Here is a 24,260-nt window from a genome sequence, read left to right as displayed (position 1 = left end):
ACCTGAAGCAAGATGCCAGAAATATGTTCAGTAGGCTGCTGCCAATCAGAGAAGACAATATTGAACTAGGTGGACCATTTGCATGTCTGGCTCAGTATAAGACATATGGTGTGCAATCCCTTTCCCCTGACCAAAGTCTGAAGCATTTGTAGAACTGTTCTGAATTTTTTTTTACAATATGAAAGGGTAGGAGCAAAGATACGTTTTAGAAGAAAATCGAAATCTTTCCCTCAAGAGTGAAATCTGCGGCAGCAAAAGCTGCTGTGATCCAATTTGCTGTGGGACAAGTGGAAATGGCTACTATTATGAAATGAACGGAGACCTACATCCCAACTGCATTTATACAGCTATCAAACTAGCAGTGACGGAATCTGGGCTAGGAAAGGGAAGGCACTCCTGTTGCTTGACGCTGACAGCAATGAGCATCCGTACACAACTTTAGTCTTTCCCCATAGAAATAGTCTCCTTACATTATACCTCAATAATGACAGTAAATCAGGCTTGTTGACGCTTTTTATTGTGAGATGGGGAGTCTGGTAGAAAACTAGAAAATGACCAGGATGTAACAAGAAACTTAAAAAAAAAATGAAGTTTCAGATTTGTAACTCACATACATGAATACAGGAACAAATTGGCACAGAAATGTTAAACATTGTTCCCAACACTGTTTAGAAGATCATTCTAGCTTGGCTTACTAAGGAAATGAGTGTTTTATGGTTAGACTAATCTCTTAATAAAACGGCAGAGCATCATGCTATTAGTCATACAGTGAATTTCAAAATTTAAGAGCTTTATATTAAAAACTGGGAAAAGGTAAAATGAACTGATTGCAATTGTAAAATTGATACATTCCCGTTTTAATTCTTCTCTTCTACAGTCCAAGGCAAGTATAAATGTTAACATAACACTGTTAAATCAAATCTCAATGCAAGAGAACCAATTGCATCTCTACTTTAAATCTTATCAACTTTCCAAATTTTCATACTAAAATATATTATTGTATTAATACAAACTACAGTATTATACACTACACTGTGTAATAAATAAAGAAATATAAAAATAAGACACATAAATATAAAAGTTTTCTAAAACTAAAAAGGTACATATGTCAGTAAGAAGGGTATTAATACTGCCAGGTTTGAAAACATACAGTACAAAATGTTGCACAGAGCTATAAACTAAAAGAAATAAAAATAATACTGATAGGTTAAAATCAGCTAACATTGTCAATAAATGGGGTCCAGAATAACTAACATTTGGAAACATTTATGAGCCTAATAACATATCATGTATGTGTCTGAAAATTATTGAAATCAATAAAGTAGATTAGAAATTTCCCTTCATAATTACTGTAGAGAAATTCCCCCAAGTTAATTAAAAAATACTGAAGAATTACATTATGAAATGTACCAGTGCTTTTACTTATCTGATGGCTGAGTGTTTTTCCCCCCATGATTTAATTTACAGAAATTTAATACAAATCAACAAATGCTAGTTATTGTAGGCCACATATTGGAAAAAGGCTGGTTAGAGCCTTTAAAATACTGAGAAATGGCACTTACAGCACGCAGGGTCTTGCATAAGGCCAAAGGAGATACAAAGCTTCATGTCATATCCTTCATATTGTTTTTTTTTTAAAGTACATATTCCAGACACAATTACAAACACTGATTTTGACAACTTAGCTGTCCTCACCAGTATTAACACTGTTAGTCCCTGCAATCAGAACTCCACCACAATCTTTTCAAACTACATTTTCCAACCACATGAGTAAGAAACTTCAGTTCTTCTATCAGCTGCTTCCTTAAGGCTAACAATACACTTTAAAGGAGAACATGTTCTACTAACAACATCTAAATGTCATAAACTGCTACCTTCTCTAAGCTGAATTTACAAAGGTAGTCAAGCACTGTTCGGAACTGCATCATACCTTTCTGCTTAAGGGAATTCTGTAGTGCAGAAGTTCTCACATTTTAAAAAATATAATAAAAATACTGAAGCGGAATTAGCAGAATTGTTTTCACTGATAACTTTTTTTAAAAAGAACAAAAATCTCTCCCAATTGTACAGTTGAAAAAAAAACACACAAATTAACCAACAAAAGAATGAAAAATTAATACTGATAAAAACAAACTGATGTCCAACATATATCAAATAAAACATGTTTCCTACAACATGTTAAATCTTTGCTTTCAGAGTCACCATATCCCTTCTCATCTTTCATGTCAAACTTGTTCCTAAACTTTGAAAACTGTGTGAAAAATTACTACGTTTGAGGTTCAGGCACACCTGGATATATATATTTTTATATTTTCTGTTTTTTTTTTTAAATTTTGTTACACAGTAGTGAACAGGAATCACAGTGCACAGGCTACTGTGCTTCCATGAAAAGCATGTAGAGTATAGAACAACCTTCATTACCAGCCGAGATTTCTTTCTTTGTTATACAAAACCCCAATATCAGTTAGTTAAGCTTTATTTGCATCTTCATCCAACACCTGCTCCCCTTTCACTGTAACTTCTTGTTTCACACGGCTTTCTTCACTTACAGCTTCTTCACCCTTCCTGCTACTTTCAGTTTTTCCTTCTTCTTCTTCGTCTTCTTCCTCCTCCTCCTCCTCCTCTTGTAGTTTCCCACACTCCTTTTCTTCTTGCAGCTCCTCCATCTCTTTGTCATCTTCTTCCTCCTCCTCTTTTTCGCTGTCTTCCTCCTCCTCCCTCGTCAAGCTCTCTCTCTCATCAGAGTCGAGTGGCGAGGGAGAGGCCCCGGTCCCTGCATGTTCATTGCTGAGGCGCCCCTGTGCCATCTCCTCCTGTTCTGTGCTGTCACGTTCTTCTGCTTCCCTTTTGCAATATGAGTAGCGGTGATTCATGTGCTGGGAGTAAGACCCCGAATGCGAAAAACGCTTGCCACATTTGTCACATTGATAGGGCTTTTCTCCAGAGTGCAGTCGCATGTGTTCAATTAAATGATGTTTGTGTTTAAATGCCTTTTTGCAGATACCACACTCATGAGGTCTTTTACCTGAAAAAGAAAGCAAGACAACTTCAAAATGTTAGCAACCATGGTAACATGAATGTTCATGACTTGGAATTCACAAAGCATTTCCAAACCTACAGCACACAACTTCTCTGCCTCACTCCCCTTGCAGCAGCTCAACATGCCCCTCTGAAATGCTGCTCCAACCCTCAGGAACAGAATTTCAGGAAACATTCTGGGATATATCAGGAAGAAGGAGGTGAGAGTCATGCAATGTGACAGCAACTATTGCTCCATCTGTGGAAATGCTACGTTGGATCCAAGCTCATGTTTGCATTAACTTGACTGGAATCTGTTCACTGAATTCAAATGCAGAGGTGTTCATGAAGGAAATCCTGCCACACAACCCTGGCATTTCTTAAAGTTATGTTGCTGCCCCTTTTTTAAACTAGAAGGGCCAATTATTTCACCAAAGACAGAAGAAACAAAAACTTCTTAACATACTTTTTGACTAAACAGGTCAATGTTATAGGAGAAAGGAATGGGGTTGTCAGGCATGGCCTGGCAGTGGCAACTGGCGGAGATTGGGGAGTTGAGAACTTAGGCTTTCTAGAAAGTTCCATATGGGAGGCCCATAAAAGCACTGATTCATACAATGACACATATATGCATAGAGGAGAGCATGCTTGCACCTGCTGATAGCATCTACAATGTTCCCACATCAGATGAATGTCTGCAACAAGCCCTCCATGCATACAAGAGAGTAGAATCTTCCATGTGATTGGGACACGGGTTTTTTTATTTTGTGGAGGGCCTATACATGTTCACTTTTATGTGTGTGGGGCTCATGGCAGACATTTGGCTCAGTATATGGATGTGGGAAATTGGGCTAGTGAGTGAGATGGCAGTCACTACATATGTACAACATCTGCTATAGAACCAAAGATTAGGAAGAATAAATGTTTCAGGGAAGAAGGAAAATTTTTAAAATTAACTGGGCAGCGCAACTAATTTTGAAAATATGAGACTGCTGCACAAGATTAGTTCATAAAAGGAATTCCCATCAGTAAAAAACTTAGAAACTTTTGGTTTAATTGATGACTCAGGTGGACCAGTTATTGTATGAATAACAAAGGGAAAGATCACTTGTTGAAATTAATTCTAGCGTGGATAATTAAGGTTGGTTAATTATTATAAATGCTGTGGCCAAATTAGTCATGATGGTGGCCGCCATGTTTGTTTTTCCTGTGCCCGTCCTGCTGAAGGACAAAACAAGGATGGGGTGGATCTAATTTTTTTATCAGAATGTGACAGGTACTGAACCTTATTCTCTGCCTTACTGTACTCCATAGATTCTGGCACTTTTGTTTCCAGTCTGGCTTCTTGTCCAAACTCCTTGCTTTTATGTCTGAATGAAGAATACGCATGCATAACAAATGTGGCTGCTTCCTTCTAGTTTGGCCCCTGGTATTTGTCATAATTAAAATAAAAAAGATAACTTGTTAGACTGCTAAATGAATGGATATTTCAGATGTGTGATGCACATGTGCCACTTGATGGGCATGTATCCCCATCTGCATAACCTTGCTCATCTACTCAACTGGCTAGTGGTGCCTTTTGATGTGAATGGGGGATGCACATCCCCATCGGAAGCCATCAGCAATAACAAATGTATAGTTGCCTATGAGTACAGACATATCTGGGCCAAAGCAATATACTTCAGTCATTTACCTTGCTGCTCACATACCTGTGTGTTCATATTTATGTCTTAAGAGGGAGCTACTCTTCTGGAATATTTTATCACACAAATCACAAGCATACATTCCATTTTCTGTCTTTCTCATCTTCTTCTTCGGTGGTGTGGAATCAGAATCATTCTGATCTTCCACATTTGATACCCCTTCTGAGCTAGTGTCTTGTCTTTCATCCTAAGAAATTAAGGAATAAAGTTCTTAGAACCATTAAAATGCAATGTACACAACTGGGAGACACCTATAACAGGCCACTTATTAGTTACTGAACTTGGCTAATGAACCCACTAGTTATGTAGTGATATCTCTTTCTCTTGTTATGAACCTGTCATTATAACTTTGCTAATAACTAGAAAGTCAGAAACATCTGAATCTCATACAGCTGAAGATACTTGAGGGCTAAAGACACAAAGGCATGAAGAACTGAAAGGAAAAGATATTTTAAAGGAAGAACAAGAGGCATTTCATAGGGAAGAAGATTATAGACTGAAAAGCTTTACTAGGACAGTTTGGGCCATGTTATTCACTAAGATCTTTTAAAATGCTTTTAGAGGTAATGTTTCATTATTTCACTACTTTGTCAAAACAAAATATTGGAAAACTGTAACTCATTTTTCAAAGCACTGTAGGTATACTTTTTGTTTATGTCTCAAATGGCTTATCTTCTCTTTCATAGATCTGCATACATTTCAAATGTATTTGTACTAAAGGTTAGTACATTTTAATAATAGCATGATCAACCATTGATGGACCTTTTTGCAGTAAAACCAGATTACATTTAGATTCAGATCAGCAACGCAGTAAGTTGACACAGAGAATCAAAGTTATTTTCACATACAGTTAAGAATGCAACATTGAATACATAATGACAGGCTCACAGGGCACAATTTTGCCCCCCCACCCCAGATATGAAACAGAGAGGATCCATGTTAGCAAAAGAATCCTGGTGATAGAACATCAATGCACAGATGATAGCGTGGCAGATCCTGACATGGCAATGCTGCTCTCTTTTCCTGCCAGGACCTGGTTTGACCCTTCTGCTCTGGTTGTTCCTACTTCAGTTGTCTGAAGGCTCCATGCTGGCAGCTGTCTCCTCTAGTGAAGCTCATGACCCACTTTGACTAGCACAGTGACTCTAACTTGGAGGACCCAAGGCCAGGGGACCAGGAGGACCAGCACGATCAAGGAACGGCCTGATGCTGCAGAGGCACCTGCTGACCATGATCCAGCAGCACCAGAGGGCCACCCTACCAGAACCCGCAAGTAAGCCCTTGTCACTGGCCTCTGATATAACCACTAGCAAACCATGAGGCAGGACACACACTTGGGCCCATAGCCCCTTTGGTCCTACTTGCACTCTGCAAGAGTGGCATTGGCAGAACGCCCGGGCCAAGGCAGTGCGAAGAAGACAAAGTGCCAGGCCGGCAGACCACATTCCCAGCCTGAATTCAGAACAGGGGTTCTGGGAACAGTAATACTTTGCAGGATCCTGGCCAAAGCCCAGCACTGTTTCAGGAGCCTCAACACCTGCCAGCAGATGCAGCTGTCCCAGATTAATGCTCAGCCTATCGGAAGGTCTGCACTGCTGATCAACTGGTCCACTAGATACAAGCCCTAGGCTCTTAGCTTCAGTCTATGCTCCCAAGTCTAGCCTGAGGCCTTACTTCAGAGGAGCTTAGACCTAGCCTACCTGCAGAGCGCAGGATAGAGGCTTTGGCTGTGCCCTAGAAAAAAGCCTTTGTGCTGGTAAAGCCCTTCCTTGGGGAGCCCTTTGCCAAGGTGTCCAAGACAGAATTCTTTCCTGCAGGTTGTTGATGTCCTCATGTCATGCATAGCAGGGAGACATCACTGATGCCTGTACAGAAAACCTCACAGGTCAGTTAAATGGATTAACTGGTTCTGTGGCTGGATGAGGCAAAAAACAGCAGAGGGCAAAGGAGGAGGAAGAAAATGGCACACAAAAGAGCACTAAACTAGTTTTTAATTAATGTTAATGTTTGACAGAACAATATTGTCTTTGATGTGTGTTACTTAAGGAGAGTTCTGAAAGTAGAGAATATCTTGCACAGCGACAATCACAATACCATTCCATTACATAATAATGATGTAGAGAGCTATGGAGACTTGAAAGAAATATTATACATGTTCATCATTTCTGTCAGGCTCCCTCAAGTCTCCAGTTTGATGTAGTGGTTAAGAGTGTTGGGACTGTAATCTGGAGAATTGGGTTTGATTCCCCACTCCTCCACTTGAAGCCAGCTGGGTGATCTTGGGTCAGTCACAGCTCTCTCAGAGCTCTCTCAGCCCCACCCACCTCACAGGGTGATCGTTGTGAGGATAAAAATTACACACTTTGTAAACCGCTCTGAGTAGATGTTAAGTTGCCCTGAAGGGTGGTATATAAATTGAATGTTCTTGTTATTATTATTATTATGTGGTTGCTGGCAGATGTTGCTCAGTCATCGGGCTCTGCTTCCCTGCTGTGTCATGTGGTAGGCACAGCCAGCTCAGGGAATGCCCCAGATGTGCTTCCCTGGGCCGCAGCTCTCCTGCTCTAAGTCCTAAAGACACCAGAGCTGCCTCAGTTGTCAACAGAGCCGGTGACACCCACCCAGGAGTCTCTTTTGGCCCTGGTAAGTTTGGAGGCTGGGCCCCTAACCCTAGATCAATTTCATTTAGACCATTTGAAGAAGTGCCCCAAAATGTGACAAAAAGAGAGAAAACATGGCTGTAAAAGCTCTGAATGCAGACAGGCAATGCAAGGTGACATAGTCTTGCTCTAATCTATATATAATCTATATATAATCATGAGACTAGCTCACACAGCATATGTCTAAATGGCTAGTGGCAGATTGAGTGACATGCCCACTCCTTGTTTATACTCAGTGTGAAGTATCTGCACATGAAAAATAGGTTGCAATTTGTTTACTCATTCACAGCCTGCCATTCAAAAGAATCTAATATTAGCAAAACGAAAACACCCAATTTTTCCAACTTTGTTTGGCAAAGTCTTAAATTTGTAAAATCTTTACGTAAAAATGCATATAACCTTAGATACCTGACTTCCATTGGGTTGCATCTGCTGTTTTGGTGTTTCTTGAACGGTAGAGTTGACTGTGGTTGAATAAGTATAAGCTACCTGTGGTATAAGAATGGTTTGCTTATTGGCAGCAAGAGCTCTTAAGCATGGAACACTATTCTGGTCAGCAATGGCAACAATTGTGGGTAACTGGGCAGTAACTGTAGGTATAGCAATATTAATGGGATTGGCACTTGGTGGGATTACATTTACAACTGGTTCAGAGTCTGTAATACTGCTGTCCTTTTGTGGTTCTTTTTTTGCACAAGTCAAGTTCAAAGGTTCTTCTTGGACAGAATAAACACTGTTCTGGTAAACACTAGTTATAGTAGATCGTTCCAAGGACTCTCCATGTTGCTTTGGTAGTGAAAGGTCAAGAGGTTCTATTTGTGGCTCTTCCTGGACACCCTCATTTGGGTACACATAACCCTGTGAATTTCTAGATGAAGAGAGGTTAAGAGGGGATGGGGATGGTGTGTTACTCCGTGAATCATTCCGAGTAGATTCCGCTGATACAGTCTGTGGCTTATCTGTTTTGGGGGGGCTTTGAGAATCTGATGGGATATCCTGCTGTTCAATTGCAGTTGTAAGTTCCGTATGGTCTTCATTATAAACAGAATTTTTTAATTTATCAGGCTCAGGGGAAGATGGTCCAGAGGATGGCACAGAAATCTGACCAGCTTGCATTTTTTCAAACCACTTTTTTACTACGTCCAATGGCAAATTTACTGAATCAGCAATTTTTGAGAGCTCTCCTGAGCTTGGTTGTGCATTTAATGCATAATAGGCTTTTAGGAGGGACAAAAGATTCTTTAAAGGAGGTTGACCAGGAGATATGTTAGCCTCTCCTGTTTCTGATGAACCAGAGGATTCAGGCTTTTCAGCTTCTCTGCCACTGAGCGGAGGTGGCTGAGTGACAGTTTTCACATCATAGTGCTTTGATTCTTGAAGTGCATTAAGATCTTTTGGACCGTCATCACGAAGAAGGCAAGTGCTATCATTGGTCTCTCCTTCAAAGCTTTTTTCTTTCTCAGACTTCACTCTAAGATCTTCGGGTAACTTTTCAGTTTTGCAGATGCTAGCTGGGGCAGAGTTTTCTTTTTTCAGGTTCTGTGGAACAACCTGAAGTTGGCTAGGTTGCTCCAAACTGTAATTGATGATAATTTTGGTTGTCCCATCTTGATCAACCAAAGGAAGACTGATAGCTGAAATGAGGGAATGTCCAGCTTGTTGAATGGATGCAGTATTGATTGTTTCTTGTTCTTTGGATGTAAGACTGGTGTGACTGTTCTCCAATACTTGCCTTATAACGTTGCCATCCACTGCAACTTTGAGTACATTTTGAATGTCACTTAAATTGATACTTATTGGAGACACCAGCCCGACGGTTGGCAAAACAACAGCTTGCACCACACCCTGAGGAGAATTGGCTGCCTGTAATTGGCTACCAGTACTAAAAACCCCATTTTGCAAAGGGGCTGAACAGTTGATTCCTGAAGCAACCACTATGGGCTTAAACTCATAATCCACAGGTTCAGTTTTAATTTGGTTTACGGGAAGTTGTTCTTGTAAGGGCTTGTTTTCTATCTTTTGCCGTACTTGTGGTCTTGCCGGGCTACCTGGTGATGCAGAAAGGGATGGGGAAGAGCACTGAGATGTCTTGATCCCTGATCGTGCTCGGCCATTCACAGGCACCAAACCGATACATTTCTTACTGCTTATATGGGAGCTGTAGGAACCAGAATGGGAAAAACGTTTCTTGCAGTTTGGGCACTCATATGGCTTCTCTCCTACGTAAAAAAGAGAGAACGTTAGAATATAGCAAAATTAGATTAAGAAATATTATGTACATCAAGTCTCCTAAAGCATTTCAGACGAAAAAACCGTTCAGATTCAATTACAGGTATACCATTAAACTATCCTTACATGGAATCTTGCAACAAAGTTCTCAGGAAAGAACATTATAATGAATACAATCCTGTGAAAGTTAGTGACTAAAGCCGACCAGGATATAAGCAGTTAACTGCACCATCTCTTTAAACATATTGCAATGGGACGTTCACTGGGTTGTGCCTACTGTTCTCTACAAGATCAGGATTCCATGTGTTTGTAAAATTGAAAGGTTATACAGTGTAAATGTCCAAAACAGCCATTTATATGCTGGAATTGTGGGTGTTATTGGTTCAGCTGATTCAATACAGGGTTTGTGTTTAGAGTACCTCCTTAGAAAAAGGCAAAAGAACACCAAGGTTTAAGAAATCCAGGTCAAATGGCAATGAATTGCAAAGTACAATAGGTATTTTAAAATTATAAAGCAGTACTTTTCAGAAGCACCATTATATCTTTGGTGAAAAAATAATACACTGCCACCCTCCAGTCTAGCCAATATGATAACCAGGTAAATGAAGAATTTCTTAGATCACACATTAAAACAGTCTGTACAGAATTCCCTTGCTGCTTCTGATCATTGACAGACAAAACAGAAGACATAATTTATACTACAGTACTGTTGGTATATGTAGTTTTAACACCACAAACAGTAGAGAAGAGTAAACAGTATTCTACTCTAGCAAGTAAGACATGGAATATTTACCACTGTGGATTCGTAGGTGTTCCTTTAAGTGATGCTTATATTTGAAAGCTTTTCCACATTCAGTGCACTTAAATTTTCGGTTACCACTTGACTGAGTTACATGTCTCTGTAAGAGAGAATGTGCAGGTCCATCAAAAGACAAAAACAGGTATAATGAAACACAACTATGTGTGGAATGAATACAAATATTTATTTGCAACAGAATCTGAGAAATTCAAAGATTAAGAGTTAAAGGAATCATTAGATGATCAAAGAAATTGCTTGTGAAAAACAAACTAGTAAGAAAAAGAGGTGAAGAGGCAAGTTAGAAGCCACAAAAATCACTTTGCCCTATATCAAAATTTCAGGTAGAGGTAATATTGCCATTTTTAGATGCCTAAGAAAGTCAGGAGAAGCATTCTCTTATTCTCTTTGTAAAAGACATCCAAAGAATCTGGTATATGAGACAAAGAAACATTAAAGCCTATTTAAATTTTAATCATTTGACTTGATTTTTCCATTTACATGCTTCCAGCTCTTACTGTTGGCCTTGAATTCCTTTATGTAACGACATCACAGGACTGCTCTAGGGAAGATGGTCCAGTAACAAATGATTCTCCAAATAAATACACAATCATATTTTAAGAAGTTAGTAGAGCTTGCAAATAACTAATAATTAATAAGTTATGCTGGAGCTACAGCTCATATTTAAAAATTTATCTCATTTTTAAATATCTGCAATAGGATTTAACTCTAGGACGCATGCTTATTTCAAGGAAAGATTATTTTAAAGTATAAGAATATGGATCAAAAAATTCTCTTTCACTAAAGCCTTCCTCTGGTGCAAGAGGCATGTTCCATTAGTAGAATGGTACCTTTGGAACCAACTCAAGATATTTATAGGCGATGTTTTATGCAAGATAAAGTCATGCTTTTACTATCCTAAGGAATGAGTTTTTCTTCACTTTACAACACAGACCTAATTGGATTTAGTGAAGTTCATGGTTACACAAGAGTTTAGATTCCAGAAATTCTTGTTCAGAAACTTTCTGAAAAAGAACTACAATGCATGAAGTGGCTTTTACCTTTATGCTTGCTGAAATATTTTGACATGAATCAACAAATTGGGTTGAAAACTCTCTGGTGCTCTAGTACATAGAACTGGTGTGTCCCCAGCTCCACACATGGCTGCCCCATGGAAGATATGAGTTCTGCCTATGTGAAAACAATTGCTGGATGCAGGTTTTTCTTTCCATGCACAGCAACACGTGCCACTGCAAAAGGGCAGTCATATACAAAAGCTTGTTCCACTGAAATGATGATGGGGATGGGATACTGCATACAACAATGGCTCTTGATGTTAAGGGGCCCAAGTGAAGAGGGCAACACATGGAGAATCATGTATGTATCAGTGAGCTCAAATCAGCAATGGTACTCCACTAATCCAGACACAACACAACAGTTGATCTCACAGCTTACTCCAACATTATTTTAGTTTCATTCTGAGCAGCGCTTTTTTTTCCTAAAGAAAGGGGTGCCAGTACTCTGCTCTCTCAGCCCAAGTCCTGAACGCCCAAGAGGTGGCAGTAGTCTGTAAAGAGGTGTTGGTTCTCTGTACTGTTACGTACCCCCCTGGCCAAAGCCCTGATTCGGAGACAGCAAAGGGTATCACATGCAAACCAACAAGCAGTGTTTGAGCCCATAAAACTTTTGTCGTGATGTATGAATCCAAGACCACCCAAGTGAGTTCAAGCCTGGAGTATATGGCATTATGACTTGTATTGCTGCTCACTTGGTATTATTACTCAGCAAGCATATAAGGAGGCCCAGAAATGTCCAGCACTTTTCCAATTTTAAAAAAATTGAGATCACACTTTTTCTCTGGCAGGATTCAAGATGATCAACCATCTAACAAAACTGGATAAATTGCACACAATAAGATGATCAAAATTCAGAAATCTTATAAATTAATGTCGTATTTATTTGAAAAGAGCAAGAGTCCAGTAGCACCTATAAGACTAACAGAACTTGTTCTCCCCTAAACTTGGGGATTTTCCCTAATGTAAGTCTCCCAGCAGTATACCTTTACCAACTCCTAGCTCCCAATTTACGTTGAGCCTTTTCTCTGGCCAGATTTAATGTTCTTCCTTCAGCCATTTTATCTGGCAGATTTCATGGGATTCCTTATTATAGCAGGTGTTGTCCTTGTTTGTTGGACTGTGTTGAAACTGTTTCCCATGTTCTTCTCCAGTGCCCTTTTCATCTGGCGCCACGCCGGGATCTTCTACATCCTATATTAGCCCAACTTTCAGAGTTTTCTGATGATTTTAAGGTTCAGTTCCTGCTTGACAACTCAGATGGGGAAATAACTGAAATAGTAGCTACGTTTATCTACAGTGCTATGGCTATACACCCTGACAAGTAATATTCTGTACTGATTTTGCTGCACTGTTGCCCTGCTCCTATCTGTATTTTAATTTCATTTTGTATGGAGTCACTGTATTTAAAATTTTATATTTTATATATGCCAATAAAGGCTTGCTTGACTTTTCCAAACAAGAGAGCACAAAATTCATTTATAAAAAGATATCCAAAAGGATAGTGTGGCAGCATGTTTTCAAGATGCAACATATATTAAGATATATAAACAAACACCACTGTTATTACTAGGGGTGTGCACCAGGGAAAAATTCGGGTTTCCCGTGTTGTGTTTACCCAAAGCGGGAAACTGTTCCAGAATAACCCAAACCACAAAGTGGCAAGCTGCTTCGGGATTTGGGTCTTTAAATCGCTTTGGTATGCTCTGTAAAGATTTGAAGCATACCGAAGTGAGGGGGGAAGCTTTGTCCCAGCCCCCCACCACTCACTTAGCCCTCCCCAAACAACCCCCCACCCCACTTACACCCCCACCTCCCACTCCACTTACCTCTTGAGAGGGAAGCCCAGCTGAGCAGCGGGAAGGTGCGCTGCTGCCTCCGCTGTTGCCACCGCCACGCTGGCCAGCTAGGTAGCAGGAAGACCTGGAGCTGGCCCCTCCATTGCCCGCGCGACTGCCGCTGGCCCGAGAAGGCTCAGGTAAGTGGCGGCGGCAAGCTGGGTAGTGAGAAGGCGCAGAGCCGGCTCCTCCATTGCCTGCACTGCCTCTGCCTCCACAGCAGCCAGCTGGGCAGCGGGAAAGTGCGGAGCCGGCTCCTCCATCACCCACACCGCTACTGAAGCCTCTGCAGCGGCCAGCTGGGTGGCGGGAAGGCCCGGAGCTGGCTCCTGTAATGTCCACGCTGCCGTTGGCCTGGGAAGGCTCAGGTAATTGGGGTTGTGGTTGGAGGGAGCCCCTTTAAAAGGCCCCGAAGCTTCCCAAAGTGATCCGAATCACTTCAGGAAGCGTTAATTTGGGGTTTCTGAATCAGGGGCAGCATGCTGGCCCAGATTCAGGAACCACAGATCTTTATGGTTTGGGTCAGATTCGGGAATTTTTCCCGAATCAGAAACCCGAAGCGCATACCTCTAGTTATTACAATACAATTACAAATCCTAAGGGCACAGAACACAGATAGGAACAAACAATCCAAATGCTTAAATACTGCAATCCTGAATTCCTAGGTGAGCCTGAGGATCGCAAAATCTGTGCATGAAGAGCCTCCAGTTACCACAGTATTGTTTTTTTTCATTTCTATATAGCTATACTGTTCATTTACACTTTTTATATGCAGAAGGAACTTCACATGTCATGGTAGCCACACAAGTACCTTCAGAACATGTGGGGGCTGCATCTCAGGATCACATCTGTGCTGGGTTCACATGGAGGCCTGAGAACCAGTGTCTCCAAGTAGGCAAAAATACACACACAACTACCATGACCTGCATAATTGTAACAGGTCTTATTTGGGCTTGTGCAATCTCATGGAATCACACTGATTATACTTACAGCCTCCACAGGTCAGCAGTTGGTGGCTCCAGCAATATAAGTACCAATATAATAATTTGGTCTTGGCTCCTATAAACAAGTTCTATGCTCACTGAACAGTCTCTGCCGCAGAGCTTGCTTCCTCTTTTGCTAGTACTTTATCAAAACCAATGGTTTTCAATGAGCCCTTGCACAAGTGACAACATTAGCAAAAAGAGAAGTGTATTCTATGCCAGAGGTTGTCTAGTGGGAGTGAGGGCTGGTGTGGCATAATGGATACAATCAGACGAGGACCTGGGACGACTGGGTTCGAATCCCCACTCTGCCATGGAAACTTCTGAATCAATACTTGTGAGTTTGGCAAACTCATGCAAATCCAAGCGATCGCCAGCCAATCAGAACCCATGGAACTCCAGTGAATAGAAGGAGGTGAGCCAGCCTGAGGTAAGAAGGGGAAGGAGAAATTTCCCCCCTCAGATAGGGGATGCCCTGGCTCAAGTTAAGACTGCCAGTTTAATCAGGATTTTTATTTGGCCTTTAGATAGGATTTTGGGCAGGCTTAGGGAAGAAAGCTTATTTTTAGGTAATAAATAAGCATCCTGGAAAAAGCCAGCAAGTACCAAATCTACCTGGGCAGTTTCTGAGATAACCTGTCTGGAATCAAATCTCCCCTCAGTGCTTATGTACATTAACTGAGGCTCTTCTTGGGAATACCTCTGGAAGTGAAGTTGAGAGCCAGTTTCACTTTAGATACCAATGCATTTCCACACAAGACATTTCCTATGTTAAATACTTTATATTCTGCTGAATAAACATTTGTTGTTCACCTCCATCTATGTCTTGTCAAATATCTATGGAAAAGTGAGTTCTATTTACTCATAAATAATTACAGCCTTGACCCAGCAGGGTCCCAAATAAGAGACCTTAGGGGGCACATAGCTTACACACTCCCATCTCTTTAACCCAAGCTTGTGTCATGATTTTTCCTGGTTGTGGGCAGTTGGGTTTTTTTTTTAAAGACAGGAGAGGCCAGACTGTGTGAGTGGACATTCTTCAGTCCAGTCGGAATACTCCCTCGTGTCTCACCATCCCCCATAACTACCACAGCTTGTTACAGTCTCTCAGCCTAGCTTACCCTCATAGAGACGTTGATGTAAAGATAAGCTGCTTTGGGTACCTGATTAGGGAGAAAAGCAGGATATATCTATCTGTATCTGTTTATATATCTTGTTCATAGGATCCAAGCCTTAGTAAAATACAAGTTTTACAGATAAGTTGCAGTAGTTCAGGAAATCTCTTGTCTTTGGTATAACTATTTAAATTCTCATTATAAATTCTTAGGAATTTGATAGCAGGGAAGAGTCTTAATAACAAAAAAGTCTTGGTAAATTTACTATTCTTAGTAAATTTCTTTAAAAAGGTTTTTTGGGATCTTGGCCAAAGAAACTCAACTAGATAAAATTTCAGTAAAAAATTTCCAAAATGATTATAGACCCAGAAGTAATTTTGGAACAGCAACTATTTCTATCAGATAAATATAACAAAAGAAATAATATTACAAGTTTACCAAACTATTAGTCTTCATGAAAATGGAGCAATGTTCCAACAACAACAAAATCACTAGCTACCTGACAAGAGAACAGTTATGATAAGATCGCACTTTACTGTCACTGCTCAGGGCTAGTTGCCAGTAAACCAATAGGAATAAAAGGCTCTCCATTTATTTATCTTATCCAGAATGTTACTGAAAATGTTCATACTGGCACAAGTATAACAATGTCCAGTCATTTTATCCCCTAGAACATAGTAATTCCAAATTAAACTGCGGGTCTGAAAATTCAGCAAACTGCAACTGGAAAAAAGGGATTTTAAAATTATTCTATATTTCTAATTGCATTTTTATCCCGTTTTCAGCAAAGATTGGCTTACAAAGAACAAGCTTTGGCTATAAAAGCAATACAGCCTGGTACAGCTAACTCGGGCAGCTCAGTCCTAAGGGGGGGAGTGCATAGAGAAAGAACTGAGGCTTGCACGGGCGTAAATTGCTCTTACATCAACGTAAACCCCTCTCTGCTGGCACCTGCCCGAGGTGCATTACTGCAGACGGGTTGCCGCCAGCGGGCACACTTGGCGGCCGGGCAGAGGCGCAAGTATGGCACAAGTTCCCACAATGGCGTGGAAAGGAGTGGGGCGGGGGGGTGACTTAGTCTGCTTCCAAAGCTTCTGAGGTTGCTACATTGCTAATGGGGTAAGATCAGGAATTGCCTGTACTGAGCATTCTCTGTTGTGGCTTGCACCTGGTAGAACAGCTTGCCTGCTGAGGTTATGAAGGCTTCCACATTTTTTTTTATTCTGTAGAAGGTGTAAAACACTATTGTCCAGGAAGGCATTTTCAAAAAGGAAACAGGAGTTTTCATTATATTGTTTATTGTATGTATCACACTATTTTTGTATTGTTTCTGAATTTTGTAATCTAAGTTTATTGCACAGTATTACACTGTTTTATTGCATTGTTCTCCAGTTCTGTAATCTTATTTTATTGCACTTGTATGCATTATACTATCATTTTTGCAATCCAGTTTTAATAACAGACCCACTTTAAATACTCTGGCAGTGGAACTGAGTGGGAACTGCGCCTCCCAGGTCCATCACCTGCCCACGAGCATCCCAGCAGGCTTGCCCCAACTGGCCAGCTGGGAATCTGAACTGGGAACACACGATGCCTAACAGGGGGCTGCTGGGCAGCCGCAGCTGCCATACCATGCACTCCCCACCACTGTGACCAAGAAGCCCCAGGTGAATCTAGGGGGCGGTGTTTATTGCATTTTAATGACTACATGTATTATACTGTTTGTATTGCCTTTTTAACTTACGTAATCCATCTTGCATGTGACTGAGAAAAGTAGATTTGGCTTTAGGATACCTGGATTCAATAGAGGCACAAACTTTTTTGGTACAGTCCAAAGAACAATCAATTTATATGTTTATCTCAGTGATTTCCTCTGGACTGTACCCACTGAATAGTCTTGGTAGTTTTTTTTAATCTTCCAGCTACAGTTCCCAAGATGTAAGGCATGAAAAATAATGAAGACTTCACACTGTAAGAGCTATCTAAAGAATTAAAAACAAATCTGACACAACATTTGAGATTTGTAGTTTCAAAGAACTATCTTCTCTGCACATTTTCCATTGCAGCCCTAAAGTACCCTTTGGAACAAAAAACTGAAATGCAGCACAGCACACTTTTATATCAGCTGTATGTCCCACACTGTGTATAGCTTGTACATTGGCTGTATGCCAGAGCACCTCTGAGGTATGGTACCTGCTACACAATCTGAAATCACTGCACCAGTGTTTCATTATTTTAGAGGTACAGTGTAATTCATAATCCTTCAGCCTGGATATCCTTTCACAGCTATGACAGTGAAGACATACATGTATCTCCTGCTATTCTTTAATCCATACTTCTCTTTTCCAATTGAAATAGATCTAACAAAAGTTATCACAAAATCCATTTTCTTTCTCTTATTCTTTTGAATCCAGATAGAAACAGCTACCTCTACAAAGATCACAACCAATGCTTACAATGCAATAGAAATCTGCGTGGGTATACACCCCAGAAATGAGTAACAGAATGTGAATTTAAGACCTTGGTTTTATTTGTACCATTGGATTCTGGCCAAACCAGCTAACCACAGCCATGCAACCAATACAAAATGCCTCCATTTAACCACAAATTGCTAATAAAGGTCATTATAACAGTACAGTTCAGCGTAAAATTCTCTCTTTGCCAACGCATGGGAAATGTTCAACTTTCATTTTGTTGGTGCCTGTTTGACACTCCTCAGTTAACAAACTTCGGCTGCTTTCACATAGAGGTTTTTCTCTGTTTCAGTCACCTGAGATGTGTGTGTTTTTCTGTTTCCATATGTTGTCCTGCACTTATGCCCCAATTGAGGGCAGCCTATTTTTTTTAAAAGAAACATTAAAAAAAACAGAAAAAAGATATTTCCTGCCATGTTTCTGTTGCTCCAGAAAGGGATGCCTTTTATTACAATGAAAAGGAATGCCCTCTTTATTCCTCCCTCCTCCACATGAACTTTTTTTTTTTGAGCACTGGGTAACATTGTGGCACTGTTGTTGAATTATGAAAGTAAATTGTGTGTATGTCTTTCAATGATCCTCATATATATTTCACTGTTTGGAAGAGAGATGGATATCACAGAAGTATGTAAACAATACATAAAGCTTGCATTATTGGGTTATGAGGATTGAATGGGTCAGAGACTAGTGGCCTATAATCAATAGCATAACCAAAGAAAACACCCACGCTTACCACTGTGCTTGAATTAACTGTACAGCCTGGAATGCAAAGAGATTCTTTTCGACACAGAAAGATGGGAGAATTTGCTTGTTCAGAAAGGGGAAGGAATTGGCCCCATTGCCTAGCTCAACACAGCAACATAGTAAGTAATCAATTCATTGGTGAAGGAATGGTGGTGGTCCCTGCCTAGAATGCCAAGAGATTCTTTGACACAGAAGGAAAGGGAATTTGCTTGCCTAGAGCTGAAATGTAGGGGTGTGCACTAAAAAAAAAAGTATTTTTTTGGATTCTGGAAGGGCACAAATACTAATATTCTGGATATTTGTTTTTCCCTATACTAGTTTCATATTCAGACTTTTTCTTCTTTTTTTTGGAATTCCAAAAATATTCAGGTCCATTATTCCCTATGGGATTTATATGGGAGAATCTTTCCAGGGGGTTAGAATGGTTGCTTTTAAAAGCAAATGACAACTAAAGCCCTCTGCCCACTAAAGAACCACCAAGTTTCAAATAGATTGGGTAAAGTAGTTCAATTCTACAGGCTCAGGAACAGGAGTATGCAATTTGGTATTGATAGATAATGATTTGGTATACCAGGATAATGCTGATTTAGCTATTATCTGGCTAAATCAAATCAAATTAGAGAATCCTGAATAAGATCAGGATATTGACTATACTAATGCTGGATAAAATCAAATATATTTGGTTATATCCATCAAGCACTGCTCAGCCAGTTTAAAACTGGCTGGTTGCTTCTCCAGGCTGTTTTTATTATTTTGTTTTGGGGGAGTGAGTGAGTAAGAGGCCAATATACGTGCACTGGGGAGATATCTTTAAACTAACACAACCAGAAAAAAGCTAAGAGTTGCTTGCTTTGCCACTTGCTAGAGTTTCTTCATATATCATTAAGAGTTGTTCTTGGTTGGGGAGGGAGTTGGTTAAACAGTGGGTTGCTTTTATTTACTTGTTGCTTCTTCTGTGTGTGGGGAAATTGTTTAAGCAGCTGCTTGGTTGCTGTTTATTTACTTGTTACAGCATCCCTTGATTCAATCTGGTAGTATTCTCTGTTTTGATGTTGGTTCCTATGCTTCAGTTTGGTTCTGTACTATATACACTAAGATTTAATCTGAATGGGAGAAATGAATGTCATAAACCTCTTGGTTCTGTTCTGGTTTGATGTTGGTTCCTTTGCTTTAGTTTGGTTCTGTTGGGCTTTATTGGCTCAGTTTGCATTGGGACTGGGACTTGCATCTGGACTGGCTTTTGACCAGGGCTTGCCTTTGCTTAAGGTTTCTTTGCCCTGGAAACTCTTGGAATGTTTTCTTCTATAGGAAACAAAGGAGAGTGGCTGAATAAGTGGCCCACAGAATTGGACCCCTGGTCCAAACTTCCTGAAACATTGGGGCTTTAGTGAACAGGAAGGACTAGGTTTTCTGCAAATTTGATGACGTTTGCTTGAAAAATGCCCCCATCCTCCCGCACAACTCCTCAGTTTCCCCCATAGAGAATGATGGCTGAATATATTTGAGATTCTCTAATGAAACTGAATCTGAATAGAGAATCTGACCCAGATAACAGGAACACCAAATAGCTGGTATTTGAATTATACTGAATCCTAACTATAACTTTTTTTCCTTTTTTTTTTTTTTTGGTGCACATCTCTACCTCTGAACAAAATGCCCTCAGCTACACTTCATAGTTTCCTATGGTAGGGAAAAAATCCAATGCTTTCTCCAGGGCAAATATGCCAGCCAACAATAACCAAACACACAAGAGCAACCACTAGCCAAAAACCTCCCCACCAACAAGACCAACAGAACCATAGAATCCCAGCACAACTAACCTGGCAGCAGGCAGCAGAAGGCATGCACTCAAAAAAACCCCTCAACCTGAAGCTGCAGCTGCTTTCCCTCCTTGCTTCTGGAGGTTTCCTGGGCCAAGAAAGGAGGAGGGTGGCAATTCTCACAGGCAAATAGCACTGCTTGTTAGGGTGAGTTCAACTGTCTGTCCAATCAGAATGATTATTTCCATTCCCCTCCCTCCTTTTGCTTGAGAAACCTCCAGAAGTGAGGGAAAAAAGCTTCTGTGACCTTTAAAATGGTGGCCCCGGTTATTCTAAATATTTTGGGGACTAACTGGGAACCACGTTACTGGTATATCTGAGAATTCCAATGTCGACTGAGATTCCTGAATATGCCTGGAAAATGTTGATAACATTTTCCTAGTATATTTTCAGACTGGATATACTGAATTGCACATCCCTAGTAGGGGACAAATTCACTAGCCTTGCCCCACCTAGGAATTCATTCATTCATTAGGAAGAGGCAGGGAGATCGTCCCCGCTGCCTTTCTTTCCCAGAGCAGAAATTTTGCCCAAATGTAGGGAGGAATTAATTCATTAAAGAATGAGAAGCAGTGACGTGTAGTGGTTAGCGCTGGACTAGGATCTGTCAGGTCCAAATCCTGGCTCTGCCATGGAAGCTTGCTGGGTGAACTTGGGCCACTCATATGATCTCAACCTTACCTACTTCACAAGATTGTTGTGAGGATAAAATAGAACAGAGGAGTATGATGTAAGCCACCTTGGCTCCTCACTGGGGAGAAAGGCAGGGTATAAATTCAGTAAATACGTTAATCAATTAAAAGGAAGGAAGTGTGGAGGGTGTGGCAGACGGATTCAAGTACTGTCTTATTCCTTAGCTGCACTGTTCAAATATGGAGGTTTTAAACAAATAATTTAAGCTTTTAGCTATTCTGAAGCCATAGGATGCCTGTATCCTGACATAAAAAAGGAAGAAAAGGTGGGTGGAGAATCATAATGGTGGCCTGACATGGGGGACGGGGAGCACTCCAATGTGCATCTGGCATGAAAGGGAAAACAAGGTGGGAAAACAGATTACCCTGCTGAATCTGGAATCCCTGTTGCAAATGCAAACTGACAAATGACTATGCCAGCAACATGACTGCCACTGATTCCCCCCGTCCCTTTGTGTGGAAGCAGCAGTGACTGCATGTCATGTTGAAATATTTTGTATCTCTACTAAAAGGATCGAACCACTGTTTTATTTTATTTTATAATTTATTAATTAAAATATATTCCACCCTTTCCTTTTTATAAAATCTCCTAAGGAGCCAGCAACAATAACAAGTCAGCATAACAATGAATGAATATCTTTGTACAGAGTGTAAGACACTTCAGTAACAGCAATTTTTACAGAAACATTTATATTTTAGACAATTATAATTAAAACATTTGTGCATGAAATTATGTTCAAAATGGAAATGCAAAAATGGCAACTAGTAAGTCTTGAATGGTCCAATTGAGATGCATGTTATCACTTACTTGATCTCTTCCTGATTTATGTGATGTCATATGGCGTTCAAGTTGTGTTCTATATGCAAACGTGTAACTGCATAAGGAGCAACTAAAGTTATCTTCATTTTTTTCATGGCGATATTTAATGTGTTCCTTCAGAGAGGTAAAGCGTTTGTACCCTCTATCACAATAAGGACATGTAAGCAGCTGTGAAAATGCATCCGGTGTGCCTGAGTAACAATGAGAAAAGATTTTTTAATCTAATTTTTAAAACACATGGCTTAAACAAGTACATCAATATAATAAGTGTATAAGTTGATTCTCAGGAGCGCACTGAATTTATTCAAGGGTCCCAGGGTTCTTTGTCAAGATATTCAAATTATTGGGCATTTGATCTAGCTAGGGGTACTGCTGGATCCTGGCATACAGTTGGAGGCCTGGATCTCCTCTGTGGCATGCAGTGCCTTTTATCTGCTTTGGGTGATATGCCTGTGATGGCTGTTCCTGGAAAAATGAGATCTGGCCACAGTTATCCGTCCTCTGATTGCATCCAGGCTAGATTACTGTAGTGCACTTTACATGGAGCTGCTTTTGAAAACTGTCTGGAAACTTCTGCTCATCCAAAATACAGCAGCCAGGATATCGTGTGGGGCAGGATACAGGTATTGTACCACCCCAGTGATGAAAGATCTGTTCTGGTTATCCATCTGTTTCCAGGCAAAATTCCAACTGCTGGCTCTTACCTTTAAAGCCCCAAATGGGCTTGGGGTCAGAGTACTTGAAGGGCTGCCTCCTCCCACACCGTCCAGCCTGCCAATTAAGAGCTGCCTCATAAGCCCTGCTATCTGTGTCTCTGCCTTCAGAGGTGAGGGGGGTGGCAACCAGAGACAGGGTATTTCCGGTACTGGCATCTAGGTTGTGGAATGCCCATCCCCTTGAGGCTTGCCTGGTGCCTACACTGCTTTCTTTTAGGCGTCAGGCCAAAACGTTTCTCTTCACTCAGGCTTTTAATTAAGGGGATGATTTTTTTAACATACTACTTTAGTCTGGAAACTTATTTTAAGCTGCCTGTAATCTGTTTTTATGGTCTATGTTTTTATGTTTTTTTCTAATGCTGGATTTAAATCAGTATCTTTAATGCTTTGTTTTAATAATTTTTGGTAAGCTGCCTTGAGAGGTGGCATAAAATAATCTAAATAAATAAAATAATAAAGTAAGTTGCAGGGGAAAGATTTTTCACCACCCAATACAATATGCAATTACTGATAGTTAATTAGGAAAATCAGTATGTCAATGAAGACAACAGCCAAGATTTCTACCACAGTAAACCAGAGCTTAGCTAACTAGCCAGACTTAAGTCAGCAGGTTATTTCTGCACTTGAACCAACGAAGATTAAGAAAAACTATGCAAAGGGGCTGAGGGCCATTTCTGGAGTCTTGCATTCCATTTTGGAAATGGTTTTTGTTTTGATCATGGCATCCACAGTTTAAGGAAACTGAAAGTCAACCACCAACCAGATGCTAGAAAGTATACTGTGACCATGCATGAAAAAAGAACCATAAATGTAGTTGGGAGCTGTGGGGGTCTACTTGCTTAACCATGGGGGGATATACAGTAAAAGTATGATAAGAGAGCCAGTTTGGTGTAGTGGTTAGGAGCGTGGGACTCTAATCTGGAGAGCCAGGTTTGATTCCCCACTCCTCCACTTGAAGCCAGCTGGGTGACATTGGGTTAGTCATGGCTCTCTGGAGCTCTCTCAGCCCCACCCACCTCACAGGGTGTTCTGTTGTGGGGATAATAATGACATACTTTGTAAATTGCTCTGAGTGGGCATTAACTTGTCCTGAAGGGCGGTATATAAATCAAATATTATTATTATTATAAGGTGACCAAGTATTTTAAATCTAATCTGTTTCTCCCATGCTTATGAAAGTTGATGGTGAAAGTGAGACAGGACAGCATGACACCCAGAGGATGCTGGAAGCCAAGAAGGGCAGTGAAGTGAAGGTTAAAAAAACCCAACTATAGCAAGCAGAAGGCAGATTTGTGTGAAATCAACAGCAAGACCTAAGGAGATAAATACAAATTTGGAAAACAAGGAATTTACAATTGAAAAACTGTACGGCTTTAGCCAAGATGGCACCATGTTCAAATTTAATAATTTTTAAAGCAGTAGGCAACATTTGTGGAATTTTGGTTGTTGTGGATTTTCTGGGCTGTATAGCCGTGGTCTTGGCGTCGTAGTTCCTGACGTTTCGCCAGCAGCTGTGGCTGGCATCTTCAGAGGTGTAGCACCAAAAGACAGAGATCTCTCAGTAGTGTGACACTGAGAG

At 40.5% G+C, this 24,260-nt stretch overlaps 1 protein-coding gene across 1 annotated transcript in view; it reads right to left on the bottom strand.

The window, feature by feature from the left end:
* Positions 1 to 500: 500 nt before the first annotated feature.
* ZEB1 (zinc finger E-box binding homeobox 1) overlaps positions 501 to 24,260 on the bottom strand; it is a 143,275-nt gene continuing 119,515 nt past the window's right edge. Inside the window, exons 5-9 of the mRNA XM_054991014.1 lie at positions 21,954 to 22,156; positions 10,404 to 10,509; positions 7,790 to 9,600; positions 4,728 to 4,908; positions 501 to 3,025 (exon numbers count right to left, since the gene is read on the bottom strand). Coding sequence (XP_054846989.1) covers positions 2,469 to 3,025; positions 4,728 to 4,908; positions 7,790 to 9,600; positions 10,404 to 10,509; positions 21,954 to 22,156 — 2,858 coding nt within the window. The 3' untranslated portion in view covers positions 501 to 2,468. The remainder of the gene's footprint in view (positions 3,026 to 4,727; positions 4,909 to 7,789; positions 9,601 to 10,403; positions 10,510 to 21,953; positions 22,157 to 24,260) is intronic.

The sequence above is a fragment of the Eublepharis macularius genome, chromosome 11, assembly GCF_028583425.1.
Source record: "Eublepharis macularius isolate TG4126 chromosome 11, MPM_Emac_v1.0, whole genome shotgun sequence".
NCBI classification, from domain to species: domain Eukaryota; kingdom Metazoa; phylum Chordata; class Lepidosauria; order Squamata; family Eublepharidae; genus Eublepharis; species Eublepharis macularius.
This window is presented reverse-complemented; position numbering and strand designations above follow the sequence as displayed.